The sequence below is a fragment of the Neofelis nebulosa genome, chromosome 11 (assembly GCF_028018385.1).
Source record: "Neofelis nebulosa isolate mNeoNeb1 chromosome 11, mNeoNeb1.pri, whole genome shotgun sequence".
Classification (NCBI taxonomy): domain Eukaryota; kingdom Metazoa; phylum Chordata; class Mammalia; order Carnivora; family Felidae; genus Neofelis; species Neofelis nebulosa.
Window position 1 is genome coordinate 27343428 of NC_080792.1, and position 24206 is coordinate 27367633.

Below are 24206 nucleotides of genomic sequence, written 5' to 3' on the forward strand. Positions count from 1 at the left end.
CCCCGCGTTGGGCTCTGAGCGGTCAGTGCGGAGCCCAGGGCCTGCTTCAGATTCTGTGTCTCCCTCTCTCTCTGCCCCTCCCCTGCTCCTGCTCTGTGTGTGTCTCTCTCAAAAATAAACATTAAAAAATTTAAAAAAAATTTTTTTAATAAATGAAAAGATCACATGGAGACGTTGCAACATGATACAGGTTGGAAAGTCCTTTCCCAATAAAAATGATCAATATGAAGACTGGCAAAGATACTTTGCATAATGGTATCTCTGAAAGCTCCTCCCTGATCCCTTTCTCAGATGCAGGCAAGGTCTGTAGAACTGCTCCCGGCCCACGGAGGACAAATAAGGCTGATGCAGGGTGAGAGAGTTTGCAGGTTGGCAGAGTCAGAGTGTGTTTATCACTCGCTTGGGATTGAGGTGAGGCAGGCGTGGCTCACGGGCCTTTGTCTTAGCAGACAAGGGTCTGCCTTTCCTGTGACCCACCTAGATCTGAGGTTCACCCCCTCACTCACACTAGCCTTCTGTAGACAGTGGAAGCTGTCGATAACCTGTGACTGCCTCGAGTGCACAAAGCTGGAGAACATGACCGCACAGACATTCTATTATATGCGAGGGATCACCTAGATGGGCCATGGGATACTGTGAACTATGAGATAGAGACCCTACCCCCTCAAAATTTTCTCTGTTCTCATTAGAGAGCCTTAAAAACATCCCTTCAAAAAACCATGTGATATACTTTAAAAAAAAAACAACACACACACAATACTTTCTAAAAATACCGAAAAGGGAGAGGGGCTTCTCTGGCACCATCGGGAGCATTGTTCCTAAAATTACTAAAATAAGATTTTGCAACTTTGATTGATATCTTTCTCTATTTCTCTCTCCTACCAGATAATTTCCAGGATCAGATGAAAAGGGAACTAGCCTACCGAGAAGAAATGGTGCAGCAATTACAAATCGTAAGATGATTTCTACTTAAAAATCAACCTGACTTGATGGGTTTGTTTGCAGACCACCCAGCGTGTAAGAAACTATTCACGTTTTTTTGCCGTGAAACCCTTTGGTCCACTTACCACTTACTTCTCAGCTGGTTTAGATGCTAATTACCAAAAGATTTACTTAGACACAGGATAAACAGATGTGTCAGTTCGTTTCCTCGAGATGTAACTACCTACCATGTGTTAATAGACAGATGTGTAAATTGTCTCTGTGGGTGAACCAGAGGTACCTGCACCGCCTCCCACTGTGCAAACTTGTGAGCACGGGGCACTGGGATGCCCGAGAAGCTCCTGTCTTCTCTCTTCCTCTCCTTCCCTTACCCAGACCTAAGCCACACCCTTTGCTGCCAAGAGAACTTGGTATAAATACACTTAATCAATTAAAGTCACTGGAAGGGAAGTGTCTATTCATGTTTTCTGCCCATTTCTTCACTGGATTATTTGTTTTTCGGGTGTGGAGTTTGGTGAGTTCTTTATAGATTTTGGATACTAGCCCTTTGTCTGATATGTCATTTGCAACTATCTTTTCCCATTCCATTGGTTGCCTTTTAGTTTTGTTAATTGTTTGCTTTGCAGCGTAGAAGCTTTTCATCTTCATGAGGTCCCAATAGTTCATTTTTGCTTTTAATTCCCTTGCCTTTGGAGATGTGTCAAGTAAGAAATTGCTGCGGCTGAGGTCAGAGAGGTTTTCGTGGATGGAACTGAAGAGTGTTATGCTAAGTGAAATAAGTAATACAGAGAAAGACAGATACCGTATGTTTTCACTCTTATGTGGATCCTGAGAAACTTAACAGAAGACCATGGGGGAGGAGAAGGAAAAAAAAAGTTAGAGAGGGAGGGAGCCAAACCATAAGAGACTCTTAGAAACTGAGAATAAACTGAAGGTTGATGGGGGAGTGGGAGGGAGGAGAGGGTGGGGATGGGCATTGAGGAGGGCACCTGTTGGGATGAGCACTGGGTGTTGTATGGAAACCAATTTGACAACAAATTTAATATTAAAAGAAAAAAGAAAAAAAGTAACACAAAAAAAATGAAGTCACTTGAAGGGTGATTCAAAGAAATGATTATTTCCAAATGAAGTGTGTTATTCACCCTCTCCTAATCATACCAAAAAGTGGACACTCAGTTGTATTTATGTGGAAACAGGGAAGCAGGAAGGTGCCTGGTGAATAAACGTAGTGGGGTTTTTTGGGTTTTTTTCATTCTGAATTCACCACCCTTCATCCCCACGCAGACAGATCTGGTATTAATCATTAGGGCTTTTAAAACAGTCTCTCATACTCTCTCATTTTCCTGAGTACAGTGGGGACGATAATTTCTGCTCCATATTTGTAAGATATTTTTTAATCACCTGGATGGAGACATACACTGATCCTTAGTGGTATTCCCAGCATGACTATTATAATTGGGGTTGTTGGACGTTTCCTTTTTTTTTTTTTTAATTTTTTTTAATGTTTATTTATGTTTGAGACAGAGAGGGACAGAGCATGAATGGGGGAGGGTCAGAGAGAGGGAGACACAGAATCTGAAACAGGCTCCAGGCTCTGAGCTGTCAGCACAGAGCCTGATGCAGGGCTCGAACTCACGGACCGCGAGATCACAACCTGAGCCGAAGTCGGATGCTTAACCGACTGACCCACCCAGGTGCCCTGGTTGCTGGACGTTTCCGAGCTGGTCCCTGTTACCTGTATTTTATTAAGCATGTATCTACATATATCCACCTGTCTTGTCTAGACAGCCAGGTATCTAGCTCTCTGTCAGGATAACTCAAGGAAGATAAGTATTAACATTTTCCTTCTGCATCAGAGAAATCATGCTTGTGTTAATGGAGATTGCTTGGAGTCGTTTTTTATTTTTTATTTATTTACTTTTAATTTGTTTAATGTTTACTTATTTTCGAGAGAGAGAGAGAGATGGAGCACGAGCAGGGGAGGGGCAGAGAGAGAGGGAGACAGAATCTGAAACAGACTGTCAGCACAGAGCCTGATGCAGGGCTCGAACTCAAGAACTATAAGATCGTGACCTGAGCCCAAGTCAGACATTCAACCCACTGAGCCACCCAGGTGCCCCTCGGAGTCATTTTTAAAGCCACCTTGTAGTGCCTCCATTCTGGGGCTTTGTTAAAAGTGCTGTTTGTACTCATAGACCATTCCCACTGGTCTTCATTGACCTCAATGGCCGGTTAACATTTCTCTGTTCTGAAAGTCACCTCAGTGTAAGATGCCTCTTAAACAGGACTTTTCTTCTGGTTTTTGTTTTTGTTTGTGTTTGGTTTGTTTGCACTTAAAGTCATGGGAGGGGGGGAGTGCAGAAGGCTTTTTCTCAATTGATTGATTACTAAGCCCCCAAAGGGTTAAAAAAAATGTTTCTACTGTTCTTAGCTTTTGATACCTAGATAATAAGAGCTATTGATTACTTGCTGTGACTATTCTAATTGTTTTCTTTGTCCAAAGGAAGAATTTTTTTAATATTTTGTTTTTAAGTAATCTCTATACCCAACGTGGGACTCGAACTCCCAACCCCAAGATCAAGAATCTCACACTCGACCAACCAAACCAGCCAGGCACCCCTATATAAAGGAAGAATTTAAATAAATAATTGGAGACAGAAGGATATAAAATTTTCAGGCCTTACTGATTCTACATATCACTTTCCGACTCTTAAAACAAAAACTGCCATGCATACAACCAAAAATTTGTGATTTTAGAGTAGTTGCGTATAGCAATATAGGCTTTAGAAGAGCGAGTAGGTATTTATTTCAGTGCCCCTATTTAAGGTCAGTTATATAGCTTGAATGTCTTAATTTTCTTTGACATTAGGTTTCCTTAGTAAAAGAGGAAATGATACTGCGTCCATGTAGTAAACAGTATTGATAGCAGAAAAAATGTCTCGTGTCTTTTGAGATATTTGGTTCATGGAAGGGATAAATTGGTATTACTAAGCGTTTTTATTACACTATATTGCAAAATATTTTATCATCATATATTCATTTATGTAGACAAGTGTTATTAATTCAGATTTCTCTAGATAGTAAATTATTCCTGGTCACAAATTAAATTCCTTGGGAGAAGCTAGACATTTTTCCCCCCAGCCCTGTAGGTACCATATAATTTCTGAAATCCACAAAACCACATCCAGGCTGACAACATGAAACAGGTGAAATAGACGTGATTTGTCCCTCCCACTTCTTCTCTTGGGTCCCTGCCTTAATATGGGGAGGGTCTTCATGCAGCCTCCAGTACCTATCATCCGATGGCTATCATAAACATTTGCTGAATGAATCACCACCCAGTGGTGACCCCTGACTCAACTCTGATACTCCCATAGAGTGGTCCTCTTCATTCTTTTCCAAATTTCCCTGGCTCATTCCTGATTTCCTCAAACTGTCTTTTGTGCTAAGAAACTACCACTAAAACGACTAAGGAAAGCCACAGTGGTGAATTATGAGGTGTTCCCCTATTACTGCACTGTCCTTGTGACTAACAGACACAGGCTGGCAGGTCTGCAAACTTCAATTCAATACTACTCCCATATAGTCCATTAAGTGTCAGCTCCTCAGCCAAAGGAATTCGGAAGCTCTAACCTGTGCCCTGATAGGAATATAGTAAGTAAGGCACAGGTGCCTAATAAACATGAAATGCCCGTGCAAGTTATCAAATGCTCTGCCAGTATGAGTAATAAATTTCATAGCATGCCTCTTCTCAAAGCAGTACCTCTAATAGTGGGACTATTCAAGTACTGATGCCTAGATATATTTTTGTGCAAGAAGGACCTGGGTTCACATTATACCATCTGCTTTGGAATTGAGGCAGCAGACTCCAGTTCACCCGAACAGAAATTTATCAAATCCCTTATTCAGCTTGTTTTATTTGCTAAAGTACGTGGGGGGGGGGGGGGGGGTAATGTCCTGAGAGACTTCGATCTAAAGATTTTCAAGAAGTTGCTAGATATCATAATTATTGACTTTCTCAGTAGTTTTAGTTGAATGATCTAATTCATCAGTAAATATGGTTACATGCTTTGCTTCCTGAGAATAGAGCATTTCACTCAAAATTATTATTTTACATTTAAACTATTTTATATTTAAAGCTTACTGAGCATATATGACAGAATAGTCATTTGCCTGCAGAATAGGCTTTTTTTTTTCCTTTAGATGACATAAAAACCCATCCTATCCTGCAATCATGGAGAATTCAAATATATTAAAACCATCATATTTTGTAACAATTCCCATAGACCCACAGTGCATTTATTCTATGCTGTTACGCAGTGTTCTTATTCAAAAGATTTTATCGAAAGCATCTTGGGTATCATTGCTGTAGAAAGAAAACTTATGAATTTCTTTGGCTCCTGCATTTTTAGATTCTCTGCTGACTGCAATTTCTGCACCATTGCTTCCTTTTTCAGTTTGTTAAATGCAAAGGTGTAATGACTATGGAGTCAAATAATTGACTCTCTTTGTACACGTATAAATGACCGTGTGTTTATCTCAATGTGAGATTTAAAGCCTACACAGTTTGCTTAACATTTATACATGGGCAACACGCTAAATTTTTTTTTGATTGCTTAAAATTAGAGTCTATAAGTACTTCACACAGTTTGTAGTAAAGTCTTCCACCCCTGCCCTGGGTTTTCAAATGCTTAAAGTGTTTTCCTTACTAAGCCAGAGTTAGTTGTACAAGCAAAGAAATAGATTCTTCTCACTATGAACCAAATACAAAAGTTCTAAAACTTAACAAGCTCGTGAAAATCTTAGTTTGTATTATAGCACAAAGGAAAAAAAATCTCATTCACAAATGGATTGTGACTCAAGGAAAAGTTGGTTCAATTTTGAAAACAAAACCCATCGTGCTGTACAGTTAAGAAGATCAAAAAGCTAAGACAATGTTGTATATCAATTATATCTCAATTTTTAAAAATTAAAAAAAGAAGCTGAAGGTGTTTTACTCAGTGTATCACCTTTTGATTAAGGTTTTTCAAGGACTGGAATATAATATAATTTACACATCATGATGCCTTGATAACTTTTTTTTTTCATTGATAATTTGGCAACAATTTTCTTTCAAGCCAGTGCATCTGTATAGAAGTTACTACGACTGTAAGTTTGTTGAAGACATACTCTTCTTCAGTCAGAGTTCTCGAAGGACCTTGTGCAGCTGCAGAAGAGAGCCTGTGATAAACGGCTAGATCCAGAATCACATCCTTTGGACTTGCTAGATTGCTACCAAGAGGCGCGTAGATGGAGAAAATGTGCTAGTCTCGAAGTGCCCTCTGCTGTTTTATCCAGAATGCTGCACTCACACACAGCAGGGGAAACTTGGTCTCAAAGTTCTTCATTAAAAGCCTCAATTAAAATAATGCTCAATCGATAGATTTAGTACTAATGTTTCGTTCACTGTGGACTTGTAAAAAAGCAGTTTACAACTTCCTGTTGCTGGGAGCACAGAGCTTCCTTGCAGGGAAAGGAGCGAGGTCTTGACTGCTGCTGGAGGGGCCCTCCCTCCTTGGCAAGGGCACAGCTCTTCAGTGATACAGTCTTTCCTTGGAGGTTGTCCAGGATTCATTAGGATGGGAACTTGTCCAGACTTCTAACGTTTCAACCCAGAGAGTTTTTAAAAATATGTCCTATGTATTTTTTTTTTAAAGGTAGGTAGTACAGTTACTGTTTGGCACTATATTCTTAGGAAAAGATCCCTAGGCCACTAGAGGATTTTGGTTTTGTGGCTAAATATGCAAGAAAAGGAGGTCCCTGCAAGTCAGAGGACTGGATGCTGCCTTAACATTCCCCAGCAGCAGACCAGACTTTGACTACAGTGCGTCCTTTCCCCATTACTGATCGATTGCCATGCATCCTGACCAGGCAATCACTTGTTCCTTGGTTATGTGGCCTTCTCCTCGTTCTCCTTTTGACATGTTAACCCACCTGAATGTCTGAGCTCAGGCTAATTCTTTCTCGGCACAAACTAGGAAGTTATCTTTTTTGGTAAGACCCCAGACTTTTGATAGACTCGTGCCAACTAGGTGACTAATTTAGAACTTATTATATAGCTTTGAGAGATTTTTTTTTTTTCCATGCAAATCTTGGTGATTTCTAAGCTGGTCAAAATGGATGGCCCGCCTGGATGGCTCAGTTAGTTAAGCATCTGACTTCAGTCATGATCTCACGGTTCACGAGTTCCAAGCCCCGAGTCAGGCTCTGTGCTGACAGCTCAGGGCCTGGAGTCTGCTTCAGATTCTGTGACTCCCTCTCTCTCTGTCCCACCCCTACTCGTCCTCTCTCTCTCTGTGTCTCTCAAAAATCAATAAACATTAAAAAAAAGTAGTAAGCTGGTCAAAATGGAAAGAAAGTTTTTGTAACTTCCAGAACAGGAAACGTAATGGAATAATTAGCTCAAATGGAGCCTCCAGGAGCGTGAGCTCCCAAATTGGGGAGTGTTTGCAGAGGTCTCTGTGAATCAAGTATTGCATTTCTTGGAATCCAAAGCACTATCAGTTGTAAGAGACACCATTACTTGATGTATCACAAGAAAAGAAACTTTCAACTATTATTCCAAGATACCATCAATTATAAGACACCTAATTTCAGAGACATTAAAACGTGAGGGGGGAAAAAGTACATTTTAGAATTGATGAAATAGGGTAATTCCCACGAACAGTTGGGCCACATGTCAGTATATTCTTTGTCATTCATGACTTAGGACCTACCATTAAAAATACATGATTTTCAGCTCACAACCTTATGCACTTTTTGCCTTTGTTTTTGTTTGGCTTTTATTTCACTTTGTTTTAACGACATAAATGCAACAATGTTTGAGTGTGGGTAATTCTTCAAACGGATTTAAATTCCAGTCTGTAGATTTGGGAATCAAATGTGCTTATATGGAAACATCCTTTTTTTCCTAAGCTTTTTTTTTTTCCCCTCAGCGTCCCACCTTAATGAAATGCTACATTGTTTCTGGGGTAAAAGGAAGGAAGGAAAAAGGCATTCTGACTTAGATATGAAAGCAGTGTCCTTCCCACAGTTTTCTTAGGGTTAGGATGAGTAGTTTATCGGCTTTGATGAGGCGGTGGGCCGCTGGTGATGTTAACTTGCAGTAGGGCCTGGGATGGAACAGGACGGATCACTTTCTCAGTCACTGTGGTACCGGAGTCTTGATGTCGAGGACTGTCCCTAAATGTGAGCGTGACACAAGCACATTGTATTAGGTAATTCCTCTTGCCCCGAGGTTTACATCATTTCTACTTGTTATCCTAACTAATAGAATTCCATTCAAGGCTGCGTTATATCATGCACAGAAAGAGAGAGTCAATCCCTGTGTTTGGCATGTCTCAGCAAACGCTGTGATGGGAAACGTGCATCTCTGTTGAGAGCAGATGTAGTATGATGTCCAGTGAGAAGAAGAGGTAACTAGAGTAGGTCCCTATGTGACTGCTCTTGTCGTCATCCGGCTCATCGCAGCTCATGTCCTCAAATATGAGGTTGGTACTCAAGTATGAAGGCCATAAGGGCACTTCATTCATGCTGTGTGTGCTCTTGATCAGATATGTGGCTATCGGAATCATCCATGTTGTGCCTGTGTATCAAAAGAGTGAGATGGTTATGTTAGTCCTCTCTCTTTTTTGCCATTAGAAAGGCTATTCAGCTGACCAGTTATTATGGCATAGTGGTCCCAATATGATTGGGACCATATTAGTCACTCACAGATTCATAGTCTCTTCCCACTAGAAAAGGCTTATATTTGTGGATGGGGGATCAGGAGAACAAAACACAGATATGCCGGAAACATGGAGAGCGTATGTACCAGTATTCAAAAACATTGCTGAATCGGATGAAAATAGTTTTATTTCCCTCACTGCTTTTACATCACAGCCATATTTCATGTTATATTCTGGAAAGCTGAATATGTATTTCTTTAAATGCATGATAGATGCAAATCTCTAGAGTCCTGAGTCTTATAATGATGAAGGTAAGTAACATAATGATAGACTACCTTAACTGGGGTTAATGGAAAGGTAAATCTAAATAAGACATGCAGTCCAATTTTAGCCATTCAGATTTTCTAATGAAAAGTAACGTATCAAATGGGATAGGCTTTCATTTGAAGTCCCAGTACTGAAAAGTACTTTTCAAGTTTATCCAGGTAGTATTCTCAAGGGTTGTATTTTCCACTCAGTGCAATTATTTCTGATGCTTCTTAGTAGTTATTGGGAAATTACCCAGAGTAATAATTTGTGTTTAGTTAGTTCATCTTATTTTTGTGATTTATAATGATAGCATAGTCGGTCACTGTAATTAAATGAAAGATGGCATTGAACTAGTTTGTAATCACATCCTTGTCTCTTTACTTTGGACATACATTATAATGTCATAACTTAGTTTTCATACCTAAATAAAAAAATAGCAGTACCATATTATTAAATGAAAATTAAAAAAAAAAAACAACTTCTTAAGGTGAAATGTCATATACTGACCTCAGAGACTAGCTCTAGCAAGAGTCTACTGTGATCACTGGTTGTCCTTGATATGCTTTTTAACAGGCCTTAGGAATTGCTATATCCCAGAAGCTCCATGCTATTGCCGATCGGATGGAGATCTTTTCTCCTTAGGGAGGGATTTACTGGCATTCAAATTTCTAGGCATGATGAAAGGTCTCCACTATGCACCCGTCTTCGAATTTAGTTTCTCTGGAGACACATGGGTGGCTCAGTAGGTTCAGCGTCCGACTTCAGTTCAGGTCATGATCTCACATGGGACTCTGTGCTGACACCTCGGAGCCCGGAGCCCACTTCAGATTCTGCGTTTCCATCTCTCTCTCTCTGCCCCTCCCCTACTCATGCTCTTTCTCTTTCTCGAGAATAAACATTTAAAAAAAATTTTTTTTAATTGAGCTCATCTGGACAGCTTTGCCTGTTTTTATCTTACAGATCCCCTATGCAGCAAGCTTGATCAGGAAAGAAAAGCTTGGTGCCCATCTCAGCAAAAGCTAAAAGGTAAGCTTACCAGAAGAAAGAGATTTTCCTGAATTCTGAATTATTACTCAGCTAAGTTCTTTATTGATGTTTTCGACATAGCCCAAGGGATTAGTAAAGTTGCATCCTGTGTTTCAGCCAATATACTGATGAACTTCATTATGCCCGGGCATGGGACTTCCTAAGCCAGTGGCTATGTACATTTTGTAGATTCCTTGGAAAATTCCTAAAAGTAACAAAAGTCTGTCCTCAGTCTGCAGAAGCGATCTTTGTTCTGTTTTGAGGTGTTCTGCTCTCTGCAGTTCTCCCTAACAGCCTGAGTATTGCCCCTCTGCAGGAAAGTGGAGTGTCCTCAATCATGCTTACTGTGTCTCATCTTCTTTGCCTCTCCTTTGCTTGTAAAAGCCTTCCCGAAATCTGGCTTTCAGTGAGCTACTGACAGACGGTGATGTGAACAATTGCAGGCAACACAGACCTTGGAGAACGTCTTCTGTAGGAAGAGTCATTCATTCCTTCCCTAAACCAATCACTGTTTCTCTAGAGTTGAAGCCAAGTTCGAGGTCACATCCCTGGCAACAATTTGAAAAACAAATATTCCAGGCTTCTAAGGAAGACAGTAAAAATTCATTGACTGTATTCAGAACATACCTAAACATTTCAAAAGCAACTTTTTGCTTATGCAGAAGACATATATAATTGTTAGAATTGAAGGGATGTCGAAACTAAGGCTTGCTGTTTCCGTGACAATACATTAGGATGACCTACAACTGGAATTGCTAAATCAGGGAAAAACTCAGATGTCAGAGGGAGCATTTGTAAGTGCTCATGGCCAACTAGGATTGTGGTCATTTATCAGTGTGACCCATTCCTATCAGAATCATTCTTCCCCATCCTTCCCTCTGGAACTTCCCTCTGGAATATTTCCAACTTAATAGAATCTATTGGCAAAAAGAATTCTGTACAACGCGGGTGTGTGGTTCCTGTTCTTCCCTTCATGCCTCTTTTCTGCATATCACAAGCCTCCTCTGTCCTTGTACAAATGACAATCCCACGTCTTGTCATCTTTATTAGTGATAATCTTCAGAATTTGTCTTAAATAATGATGATTATGTCACTCATATTTCATCAGGAGCTCAAAACTATTTCCAAGACAGTCTCTCATTCATATGCTTTCCCTTCATTTTACACACAAGGAACTGAGGTACGGAGAAGAGAGATGTGACATTTTATGTTCACGTTGCAAAGCTGCGAAGAGATCTCAGGGCTCCTGACTTTAGATTCAGTGCCCACTTGCCCCTAATGCATGCACTTCCTGTCCTCTGTAAGCAGATGTTTCTGCAAGAAAGACAGTCAAATAATAAGTCATTGTGTTTCCATATCCATGAAGTTCTACCAAGTGGGCCTGTGAGTTGGCTCTGGTCTATATATTCAAGTATTCTTAAGTCTGAAGTTGACGTTGGACAGTTTCCTTCTCATTAGAGTGGACAGGTTTGCACCAGTTGTGTGAAATGAATAATTTTACAGCAGTCAGACTTCACTAAATCTTAACTCAGAATACCAAGGCAATCAAGGCAAGAATCACCCAAATTAATGCTGATAAACTCATAGGTATAATAATTCGAAAATGTCAAATTCTCTTTCAAGTCAAAGAGAATATATTAGGAGGTGTTTTTAAATAACATTTTTATTGAAGTATGATACATATTCATCAAAGTTCAAAAATCAAGTCATGAAGTCAACAAATCAAAACTCAATGGATTTTCACAAGATGAACCTACTTAGGCTTCCAGCACCCAGAGAGCCACCTTGCACCCCTGTCCAGTTATTCCTCCACCCAACAAAGATCAGCTTTGCCTGGTTTTGAACTTTAGCAAAGGACCTTGTACAGAACATTGTTTTGTATCTGGCTTCTTTTACTCCTCATTTATGATATTCATCCATTATAATGTAGTTTGATCTCCACTTAGGAACTTCAATAAACTCTTTTTGCTCCTTCTTATTCCCCAACTCATCTCCTTTGCTTATCACGACTGCTCTTGTACCTACAAAATGAAGACTGCCCAGAAACCATGCCTCTGATGGTGACATCGCATACAGCTAGGTGGAAAAAAAAAAAAAAAAAGATTGATTTGTGTTTAGTAACTAATGCTTCCTTCATGCTGATTTTGTTTCCATCCTTGCAGACAACAGGGATTTCTCTAAGTAGACCCTGGTGCTTTCAGAAGATTAGTGGTTACTTAAATGCTGAGCTAAATCAGCCAAGCAGAGAATCACGACCATATTGTTAGAGGCAGTATTTGATTCTCAACATGCCAAGCCTGCAAGGAATTACCCCAAGAGAGATTACAAAATAAAAATCATTACACCAAGGGAGAGAGACAAATTCTGCCTTGCTGAGTGACCACAGGTTTCCAAATTAGGGACTGATGCATTAATGTCTTATGCAAGAGTGACCCTTAAGGTAGTGTGCTGTGTTCTTGCCACCCAGTGGATTCCAATATGACTATTAAGAGGAGGAAGCTTTTCAAAACCACAGGCAATCCACTTAATAAGCTGAGCAAGTATCGCCACATATCACTGCTCTACAAATCTTTTTTGCCCTACCTTAGGATGTAAGAGATTCCATGTTGAGTCACAATAAGGTTCCACCCAGACCAGGTTACTAACTGCATAATTCCATTAGAAGAGCCAAATTGTTGTTCTTAACAACACCAACCCTAAAATTTAAGCACGTGCACTGAATACTCTTAGTTTTCCCTTGATAACTCCTTAAAGACCCATTACCCATGGATTTATCTAAACCTTTCTTCAACCTAGGCATAGTCCCCTTTGGGGCAATGAATTCTATTTGTTTAGCTACCAGCTGTGTTAAGTGTAGTTTGCTTTCTTTCTTTACCTTCAAACCACCTCCTAAAACAAGCCCTAGTAGACTAGCCGTTGGGCTGCTTTGCGTATTTGTTTCATTGTAAGCTCACAGTACAACGAAAATGATTTGAAAAAAATTTCAAAATGTTATGTGCATTTGTCATTGCATCAAGGACTGTTTTTCACACCAGAATTATTCCTGATAGTCTCTCTTACCTGTGGTTGTTTCCATGCCCCATGCCCTGCCCAGATACCCAGTGTGGTCTTTGTGAAATCTGCACCACCAAAAAAGTGCCATGATGTCAGCAGCAATTTAATCATTACGTTCTTTTTCTTCTGAGCATCTTTTGACATTATACAGATGTCATCCGTGTAGCTAGATGAAGCACCCAGGTCTTTCAGTCATTCTACAGAAGTGGAAAGTGGATCCTGGGAAATGGCTTGTTCGTAGTCATACAGAAACTCGTGACCAAGCCAGAAATAATAGTAACTATCATCTGTTGAGCACTGATTATGCCAGACATTGGGCTAAATTCTTTGCCACATTATCTATCTCTTTTGAACATTCCAACTCTAGAAGGTAGATCCTATTGTCATCCCCATTCATACATGGGAACCCCGAGGTTCAGTGGGACCACTCAGCTAGCACGTGGCAGAACCAGGACTCAATTCAGGCCCATGTGACTCTGTTCCACTTCTCTGTCTCCCAAGGATCATTGGGTTTGTTTGGAGGGAGTCTGGCTTCTAAATCTGACACTGCTGTCCCATATTATCTTGGATAATATCATACAATCTCTTTGAGGCTCACTCTCATCAATAAAATGTAGGTGGCCAAACCTGATCAAAGTCTCTGCCAGTTCTAAAATGTTGACCACCACTCTTGCATACCAGACATCTGCCATACTCTCTCTCCTTTCCCACAAAGGGGCTGCTTTTATTAAAGTATGCTCAAGACCGTATATAACACCCAAGGGCATGACCAGCCTACTTTTGCCTTATGTCTGCGTTTTCTTCATCACAGATTACTCCTTCCTTCTACCTTCTGGAGAGTTTGAGGATTTTTTTTTTCCTATACTGACAACATCTACCTCTTTGATTTGTGTCTCGTAACTAATTGTTAGTTTTCTTCATTTCTGGAATAATTGCTACAAAAATCACTACAAGAAAAAGGTCTTAAAATGATGTAGAGGGATTGTAACGGAACACTCTGTGTCTTCCTTTTATATAGATCAAAGGCAAAGGGAGGGAATAGCATATCCATTTCTCTCCTCTGTAGTCAGACCTACAGGACCAGGTTCTTTCAAGAGTCTCCATCGAGATTGACAATGTGCTCCTAGTCTGCTCAAGGCTTTGTGTCAATTCTTTTATTTAATCTCCAAAACAACCCATTGAGAGAAGGTCCACTGCTCTCACCATACGCTACAGCTGAGAAAACTGACATGCAGAGAGCTGAGTATGTTGTCCGTGGTCTTGCTGTGAGCAAGTGGCAGGATCCGCGCCAGGCTGCCTGGCTCTGCCACCCCACACTCATCTGCTCTCCTGTGATTCGTACCGGGAGACTGTGGCCTGACCCGCATCCTCTATCGTCAGTCGTAAACGCGCAGTTAATAGCCAATCCGATGGTTTTGTTGCTGTTGAGTCACAAAAACTCCAGCCATGCTTCTACGGTTGCCCTGACCCCCCAGGACAAGAAATACAGATGTTAACTTGGGCAATCCAGCCAAAGCCAAAGCAGGGCACTGGCGCATGAAATTCTGTCTGCCCCTTTCACCACAGGCTGTCTTAAGCAAACTGGAGCTTCTAGAACCTAGCGAACATGACTTTCCTGTAAAGGAGGCATCGCAAGCCAGCACACTCTGAACTAATAGCTCTACTTTGGCTCAGTGTCAGCAGAGATGCATAAACGAAGAGAGCAGGCAAATATATGCACAAAGGAAGATGCTTTCAGGTCCCCATTTCAATATTTCATCCAAACTGTACCAAAAATGTCTTCTTTCAGGATACACTAAATGTCACTTGATGTGTTTTTAAACTATCTTGACTATATGGGGCTGAAGTTGTCATTCTGCATTTCTTGTTCTATCCCAGGTGCACAGAATCACTTACTCTTGTTCTCTTGTAAGATACAGCCTGTCACTGAGCACTTCGGACCCACATAAAGACTGCGAATTGAAAGGGCTTGGGAATCAAATACAAAATCAGGTTCGGGAGAACCCAAGGACAAGTGACCTCAAAGCAGCAAGGACAACCATGTAAAATAGACTGTAGCGGCCATTCATTAGTGGGGGGGAGGGGGGAGCCAACCAGAGCAGTCAATGCTTGTCGCATCTTTTGGTGGAACCAAAGTTTGAGTCTTTGTGTTTTTCAAGGCCAACTGAACCCAGAGCGTGGGAGTGCTGTTAGCCAACCGGGGTGGGAAATCCGTGGACGGTCCCAAGTGAACTCAGTGCTGCACACTCGGAGAGGGTGGCTCTGCAAGACTGTCTTTTACGCTGGAAGACGTGATTCTTGGTGGAAACACAAGACCTGTCCTAGGAGTGGGGATCACATTTCGACAGCTGGGACGGCATCAGCCGCACAAACCTGCTTTTCACAACAAACTGGACAGACTTAGACATGGCCCCTTCCTCTCTGGTACTTTGCCTGCTGTATGAATGAAGATTGTATTCCTCTGGAAATATTTTACAGTTTAATATTGAGTGTAATTAAGAATATAATCATGTTATCAAAAATGGTATTTAACTCTGTTGTAGTTTCTTTAACATTCATGTGGATAAAAAAAAGTCTATAATAAAAAGACTATGAAGTAATAGTTGTGTTCATGTAGTTAAGTGCACGTTTGATTGGGGGCAACTAATAGCAATGAATACTTTTTAGTATTATTTTGACATAAAATATTTGAATAAATTTATTTTTGAAAATGGAATTCCTTCAAAAATGATTATTAAAGTCTAGGTGAGCCTCCTTTGGCCATTGTTAGTGACTGGAGTCCTTCCCATCATGTTAGGATCTTTGTATGGGTAAAGGAAGCCTCTGTATTCCCGCTAGTTCTTTTGACAGTGTTGGTGATGGAGTTGATATCGTACCTTCCTCCTTACTGTGATGTTGAATCAAAGTCTGAGGTCCTTTTATGCCAAAAATTCTGCCTCTCAGATGAGGTAGAAGGGCCAAAATCATAACTCCTTTGGGGCCAGGATTTCTAAGGTCTTGCTGGGTTACACAGAAATCTACCGTGGAAGACCTCTTACCGTGAAGTTGCCAAAGAACATCCTAACTGAAGAGGTTCCACACCAGTGGCGGGCATCCCTTGACAGATTTCAAAAGAGGTTTCGAATGTATTACCATGATATTTGACACTTTCCCCCCACCATCTTCGTTATCACGAACTATCAGAAAAATTTCACAATTTACCCTTGAGATAGATGTTCTTACCTTCTGCTGCCACATTAGGAAACCAAAAGGGGGTTGCTCCGGGTGGCTCAGTCGGTTAAGCGTTCAACTCTTGATTTCAGCTCAGATCGTGATCTCACAGTTCGTAAGTTCAAACCCCTCATCAGGCTCTGCGCTGACAGTGTGGAGCCTGCGTGGGGTTCTCTCTCTCCCTCTCTCTCTCTGCCCCTCCCCCTCCCCAATAAATAAATAAATAAATAAATAAATAAACTTTAAAAAACAGAGAGAGAAACCAAAGGAGGGCTCACTCATTAGTGGTTTTGTTCCTAGCCCATGAAGGATAGGAAGCCAGTCAGAGAAGGATCTAACCGGGTTCTGGACTCCGAGGACAGGTTCCCAGTGACGACTACTGGAAGATAATATGAGGATGCTGGGACTGACCAGAGAGGCATTCTGCCCTCTCTGAGGTGTTCTGGCCTGGGTCTGAGCATAGGGCTCACACAGCCTTTCAGACGTGGCACACGTTTCTGAAACTGGCGGCTGTGCTCAGGGGGGTAACTGGACAGTCAAGTTGGTGGACCTTTTTCTCCATGTAGGCTTTATATTGTATGTGGGGATGGAAGCCCAGAACCCTTAGCTTTGTACTTTAAGCCAATACAAGAAAATTCTCTGGGAGAACGCAGACCTGGCTTTATGACCAGCCGCCAGGGGACAGCAGTGGTCGTTTTCTGCCGAGCCCAGTGTAAACTCCAGGACCAGATAGCGAGAGCAGTGACTGGGCAGGCTGGAGTCAACTAGCAGACTTGCAGATGAACTCAAGGCCTTTGTCCTACAGCTGCGTCAACTGGCTGTATAAACGAGCCTGAAATGTCATTCTTTTCCTTTCTGACTGCAGCTTGAAGCATCTCAGAGTTACTAGTGCTAAAATATCAGCAAATAATTTTGAAGCAAAGAGGAAATTAGAGCCAGAGAATCTCACCAGTATGTCTGAGAGGCTGGAGTTCGTAACTGTGGCATAGCTCTGAACTGAATTAATGGCCAAGATCTTGTGGAAGACCATTGGCCTCTCCTGCTGAGGATGCTGGAAATACGTTGTGCCTTTCCGTTCTCCTCCTAAACTCCAGGCTCTGTCGAAGCCTGGCTGTGCATCTTTCCCCAAGCACTTGGAAACTGCAGCTGTCTTTATACTCATGACCTCAGAGTCTCCCCGCTTGTTAGGTATTTTATCAGACTCTATCTATTTCTTACAAGCAGTAGAGCCTAACAGTCCTCCATGCCAACCATGAAGTTATACACCCAAGCCCAAAACCTTCAGAGAACAAGAGTCATGATTCCAGCATATGATATGGAAATGTCATTAATCCACATATTTTCTCATTAAGGAGAGTGAATACCTCTTCTTTCTTCTAGCAATGCTTGATGGTTCTAAGTTGGAACAAAAAGAAGTTGTCCCTAAAACTGGATGTGATTGGGTTATCTGAGCTGCCTTGTGGAAACAGCCAGGACATCCATCTAAAGCTCTGCATGGGGCTAAAAATAAAGCCACTCTTCAGAAGGACAAATAAAAATTCTTGGCCCCACAAAATGACAGCAGGAAAATGATGTGCTCTTTTCTTTGAGTGTTTTGTCATGTTAAAATTCCAAGGTGAAGCCAACTATTAGCTAATGAAGAGTAAGGGCAATACAAATAAAATTCTCTGTTTTTATCCCAAATGAAATAATAAGATCAGAAATGGCCATAGCAAGTCAAAGCAGAAAGCCGGACCCACACAATAAAGCATTTCCTGTTGGGACAGGCATTTCAGACGGATGCTTTTGATACTCAGGACGCCTGAGTAATTGCTCATCTATTTGCCACAGGCAAGGAGAATGGGACATCACACCCCAATTTCCTTAGATTGAGCAATGAGTGTAGCGTCAGCTCTGTGGAAAATAGAGGAGAATTCTCTCCTATCTCTAAGCAGATAGGATCCCTTTCACTTAAGGGTAAGAGTTAAAACAGCCTTGGTCAGCAGTGAAGAAGGTCAGAGAAGAGGAGTATCATCAGCGTGCTAAGAATGTGTAACCACATCATTCAATGGGGTGCTTCCAGGTGACCCCGCGCTCAGTGACAGAGGTCCTTTGTCTCTCTATACAGTTGAGGGCACAAAGTTCAAGTCTGACCACCTGCCACGATCCACCATACACAACCCACACCACAGTTTACAATTACACTCTCTTCCTTTTGTAAGAAGATGTGCACCATAATCTTGCCGGAGGCAGGAGACGTCCATTTCAGCTCACTACCGTCCCTCTACTGCTGAGCACATGTAGTCGCTACCCAAAATATGTTTGTTGATTAAGTGGATCTTGTTTATTTTATTTAAGCCAGTCACAAAAGCAGATTGCTACATGGTTATCACTTCAAACTCTCTCTCGTAGAATGTTGACATGTCATTTGGTTTCAAATGACCGTATGTGGCAAATGTTAGTTACCATCCAACAGTATCCATTCTTGGTGGCAATACACCTAAATAAAAGGCCACGTTTCCCAGGCTTACTCACGGTTAGATGCGGCCGTGTGACTGTGTTCTGGTGAATAAGATGTAGGTAGAAATATGTGGAATTTTCAGGAAGGTCACTTCAAAAGAGTTTGACTTAGGCAATGTTTCCCTTTTCCCTTCCCTTTCCTTCTTTTCTGATGTCTGTAATATGGATGGAGCCCCAGAAGCCATCTTGGGCCATGAGGTGACTTTGAAGATAAAAGCCGAATGCTAGTATGGGCACAGAAAGATAATAAATAGAAGCCTGGGTCCCCAACAACTACTGAACCAACATTCTAACTCTGGACTTCCCACTTGCAAGGTTGTTTTTTGTATTGGAGAGACATGAAATTCTGTCTTGCCTCAACCACTATTATTTTAGATTTTCTGTTAACAAAATTTCTGATTGCAAAACCCTTCTCTCCGTTTGGGGCTCAGTGATCAGCCGACGGTAACACCCCTCTTATTAGTGTAACAATTTTCCAATGCATACTTAGGCCATCTTTGTATTCTTATGCTGTCATTAGCCCTTTGATTTAGCTAAGGGAGGTCAGTGGATATGAAGGCTAGTTAGTTGCAAAGTCAAGGCTCAAATCCAGTTCTTCTACTGCCGTGACGAGCTTTTTCTGCTCAATGCCTTGGCCCCATCATCAGAGCTGAACAAGTCCGTATCTCTGATATCCCCCATTGCAATATAGATAGGTGAAGATGGCGAAAGGGGCTAGATGTGGACTTGATCTGCTCCCCAGGGTAGGTCAGGAACTAGGCTGGAAAGGGACACTGTCCAAAAAGCCTCACGGGTTCTTGTGGGACGCAAGCAAAGCTGTGACCAGGGGCGTAGCCGGGACCGCGAAGGGAACAGAGCCCAGCAGCACAGACATCTCAGGAACAGGAGGTTGTCAATCATCATCATCCCTGATAAGGGGTGCCTGCTGTTCACTTGGCATTCGTGGGCACATTCCAGCCTTGGGAAAACACACCACTGAGAATAAATAGGCTGGCAAGAAGCAAGCCCAGTGCTTGACTTAAGGATGTGATGGGTGGAGAGCAATTTGACTCAGGAACCCATGTGGGCATTGTCTCTCCTAGCTGGAGGGCAGCAGGGTACACGTGGGAATAGGGTGATAACCCTGGGACCCCCTAGACTTGGGCCAGTAACCACCACACAAGACTAAAAGAGAGCTAAGGCTTTCTAAAGGCCTCTGGACTCCAATCTCGCTGTGGGCTCTGAAACAATGTTGTAGCTTCAGGAGGAAGAATGGAAAGATAGCTGGTTTTGAGCTGAGAAAGCATCCAAAAAATGCTAAGAGCTGAAAATACCTTGCTGCAAATGGCCACTTATTTCTAAACCGGGCCTCCTATACATATAGTTTAGAAGTAATGAACTCAAGTTACCTAAAGTAAATAATCATGCTGAAACGCCACGACTCTGTAGCAAATTAAGAACTTCCCTGAGAGCATTGTTAACGTCTGGAGTTTTCAAAAAAAAAAATTCGTTCTTCTCATCCAACTTTTACATCATCTCACTATTAAGGACAGTGGCTTCCTGGATGATTGTTAATGATGGTTTTCTTTATTATATTTTAGACCATTTAGCAAAGTTTATTGATTTATACTTCCTTGTAATTAGTTGTAGTGATTAAAATAGCTTTTATGGCCCTCTGGAGATTGACTTTTTAAAGAATCAACATTTACCCCAAATTGTGTGCTTTAAAACATGGTTAAATACTGTTTGGATTCAGTACTAAACCATCATTGGTGAAACTGTGATTTTATATGTCGTTTCTTTCTCATCCCTCTGCTTATATGGCACTATCATCCAATTACTTGGCAGCCAATAATAATAGCAGCAGCCAACTTTCATTGAGTGATTACAATAAGCTGAACATTGTGCTAAGTGTCTTAACACATTATTTCACTTAATTCTCTCCACAACCCTAATGAGGCAGAGACTATTTAACTATTTAAAGGTGTTAAGTCACGTAGTAGGTGAGTGGAAAATTAGGAATTTGAACCTTTGGTTATTATGACTTCAAAATCTCTGCCTTTTCCGGGATTCGAGCTCACACACCGTGAGATCATGCCCTGAGCTGAAGTTGGACACTCAACCGACCGAGCTACCCAGGTGACCCCCAAACCTCTGCTTTTAACCACTAAACTCTGGTGCACACTGCCAAGGGAGCCAAGCCAGACCCTTTGTACACATGGGTGAATTAGAAGTCCAATTACTGACATAATTTGAAGGATGCTGGAGACCTCTCTTAAACAAAAATATCTCTCACCACACTCCCTTGAAGCTGAAATTCCTCCATTAGCATGATTCCTTTGACTAAGGTATTATATGTTCTCAGAATTACATGTGCTCTCACACAGTGTTACCTGAAGTGTGGTCTATCGAAGCTAAAACAATAAAACTCATAGAAGAAAACATAAGAGTAAATCTTTATGACTTTGGGTTAGGCAATGGTCACTTCACGTCAAAAACCGTTCATTTCACGTCCACTAGGATGACTACTATCTGAAGGACAGGCAGATTTGGTGAAGATGTGAGAGAAATTGGAACCCTCGTACATTGCTGGCGGGAATGTAAAGTAGTGCAGCCATTGTGGAAAACAGTTTGGCAATTCTTAAAAAAATTAAACATAGAATTTTTTTCTATGCAATTCCACTGCTAGCTATATACTCAAAGGTATTGGAAACGGGTACTCAAATACTTATGATCATAGCCGCACTCTTTACAGTGGTCAAAAGGTGGAACAAATCATGGGTCCATCAATGGATGAATGGATAAACAAAATATGGTGTATACTATTTTTCAGCCATGAGAAGAAATGAAAAATTGACACATGCTACAACATGGATGAACTTTAAAAACATTACGCTAAGTGAAAGAAGCTAGATATAAAAGGTCACATAATGCATGATTCCATTTATATGGAATACCTAGAATGCCAAATCCATAGGGACAGAAATAAGACTGGCGGGTTTCAGGGATGAGAGAGAAGGCAGAATCTGGTAGAAGCTGCTTAATGGGCACAAGGTTTTCTTTTGAGTGATGAAGATGTTTTGGAACTAAATAGATGTCGTGGTTTCACAAAATTGTGACTGTATTAAATACCATTGAAATATCACTTTGAAATGGTTAATTTTTTTTTTTAATTTTTTTTTCAACGTTTTTTATTTATTTTTGGGACAGAGAGAGACAGAGCATGAACGGGGGAGGTGCAGAGAGAGGGAGACACAGAATCGGAAACAGGCTCCAGGCTCCGAGCCATCAGCCCAGAGCCTGACGCGGGGCTCGAACTCACGGACCGCGAGATCGTGACCTGGCTGAAGTCGGACGCTTAACCGACTGCGCCACCCAGGCGCCCCTGAAATGGTTAATTTTATGTTATGGGAATTTCATCTCAATTTTTAAAAACTTTATAAATTTAGCAAAAGACACGTAAGACCTTTCCTCTGAATACATCAAAACATTGTTGAAAGAAATTTAAAAGACCTAAAACAGTTGGTAGAAATATACTATGGGCATAGGTTGGTAGAGTCATTATTGTTGAGATGTCAGTTCTCCCCAAATGTGTTTATAGATTCAACACAATTTCAATCAAACTCCCAAAAAAAGTTTGGGGAGAAACTGGCAAGATGACTCTATAATTAAACACAAGGGTACACAGAACAATTTTGAAAAAGAAGAGCGAGGTTTCAGGAATTTATGCTACTTGATTTCAAAACTTACTATAAAGTTAGAGCAATCATAACACGGTGTGTTACTGGCTTCGGGATTGACGAACACTAGTGTAACTGAATAGAGAGCCCAGACATAGACCACACCTATATGGTCATTCGACTTTTGGCAAAGATGCCAAAGAAATGGAGAAAAGAAAGTCTTTTCAACAAAATGGTGTTGGAATAATTCTGTATCCATATGAAAAAGAAAAAAAGAACTTTAACACCCTACCTCACACCATATACAAAATTTAATCTGAGACAGAGGATAGACCTAAATGTAAAACCTGAAATCATAAAAATCTCAGAGCAAAACATGGGAGAATATCTTCAGGCAGGCAAAGATTTCTTAGACATACAAAGCAACAGCCACCAAACAACCAAAAACCAACTCTGACAAATTGGACTTCACCAAAATTAACATTTTGTGCTTATCACACACAACACCAATCAGAAAATAAATATGCAAGCCACAGGCTGGGAGAAATCATAACATATATCTGACAAAGAACTTGTATCCAGGATTTATAAAGAACACCTTGACCTTAATAACAATAAGAAGCAATTCGATTTTTAAGAAAAAAACTCACCAAAAAGAATAGACATTTCATAAAAGAAAATATACAAATTATCGATAAACATATGAAAAAGTGACTAACATTGTTAGTCATCAGGAAATCAAATTAAAATCACAATGAGACACTGTCACATGCTTGCTAGAATGACTAAATGTAAAGGACTGACAAACCCAAATGTTGACAAGGTCATAGAGCAACTGGAACTCACACATTGTTGACGGGAATGCAAAATGGTATACATTCTTCAGGATGATGTTTGGAGATTTCAAGCCTAAGCCAGAGTCAATGCACTTGAATCCCAAGAAAGGGAAATTTAAGAACAACCAATAACAAAGAGCCAACTAGGCTTTCCTAAACAAGGCAATGATGTAACCTATAGCCGATCAAATAATTTACTTTGTTTAAGCATATTTTATGTAAAATCCTTGCCCCTGTGAGTGGAGTGCTCCTAACAACCTTCAGTTTGGCACTGACCGATTCAAGTCAATGCATGAACAAACCAACTGTCGAAAATTGTAATGTGCCTCAACTTACCTTTTCAAACAACATAATCACCATGCACAAAAAGAGGGAGCTGCAAACCCACTGTGGGGCTGGTAACTCACTATTCAGATCATTTCCCAACCTCCATTCCTATCTTTTTGAGTCTGATTCTGTGGTGCTCTTGGGTCTTTATGAGGCTTGGATGCAAAGAGAAGATTCCTGTTTTAAGTATTGCCATCTATATTCTTCTGTCAACTCCCATTGCCTGAAGTAACTTGAATAGGCCTCTACAAACTAAACCAAACCTATAAACAAATGCTTAACCCACTCTCTGTGTTGCTTTTATGTAGTCCCATTTTTACTTACGTCTGTGGCTAAAGATATAAAAGACATTTTCTGTATTCTCTGTTCAAGGACAAGTATGTTGGGGGGAAAAAAACACATGGTTTTTCCATTTCTTAGAGAAAGGAAAGACGAAAGCTGTGCCATAAGACAGCAGGTTTTTAGAACCCTCACAGTCCCAGAATCCTACTTAACACCTATAGGCAGACTTCCTGCTACACTTGGGTCTCCGCACCCCCTTCTCATGGCCCCCGCCATCTTTCCTGCGTGTGTGAGGTGAGTTCAACCAAGATTAACAAGGTAATGTTTGTAAAAAAGACATCTTTCCTTTAATAAAC

The 24206-nt window shown here is 41.0% G+C and overlaps 1 protein-coding gene across 1 annotated transcript in view; it reads left to right on the forward strand.

Annotated features, from left to right (window-relative positions):
- SKOR2 (SKI family transcriptional corepressor 2) overlaps positions 1-15637 on the forward strand; it is a 43801-nt gene extending 28164 nt beyond the window's left edge. Inside the window, exons 7-9 of the mRNA XM_058692185.1 lie at positions 886-953; positions 9918-9983; positions 14916-15637. Coding sequence (XP_058548168.1) covers positions 886-953; positions 9918-9980 — 131 coding nt within the window. The 3' untranslated portion in view covers positions 9981-9983; positions 14916-15637. The remainder of the gene's footprint in view (positions 1-885; positions 954-9917; positions 9984-14915) is intronic.
- The last annotated feature ends 8569 nt before the right edge of the window (positions 15638-24206 follow it).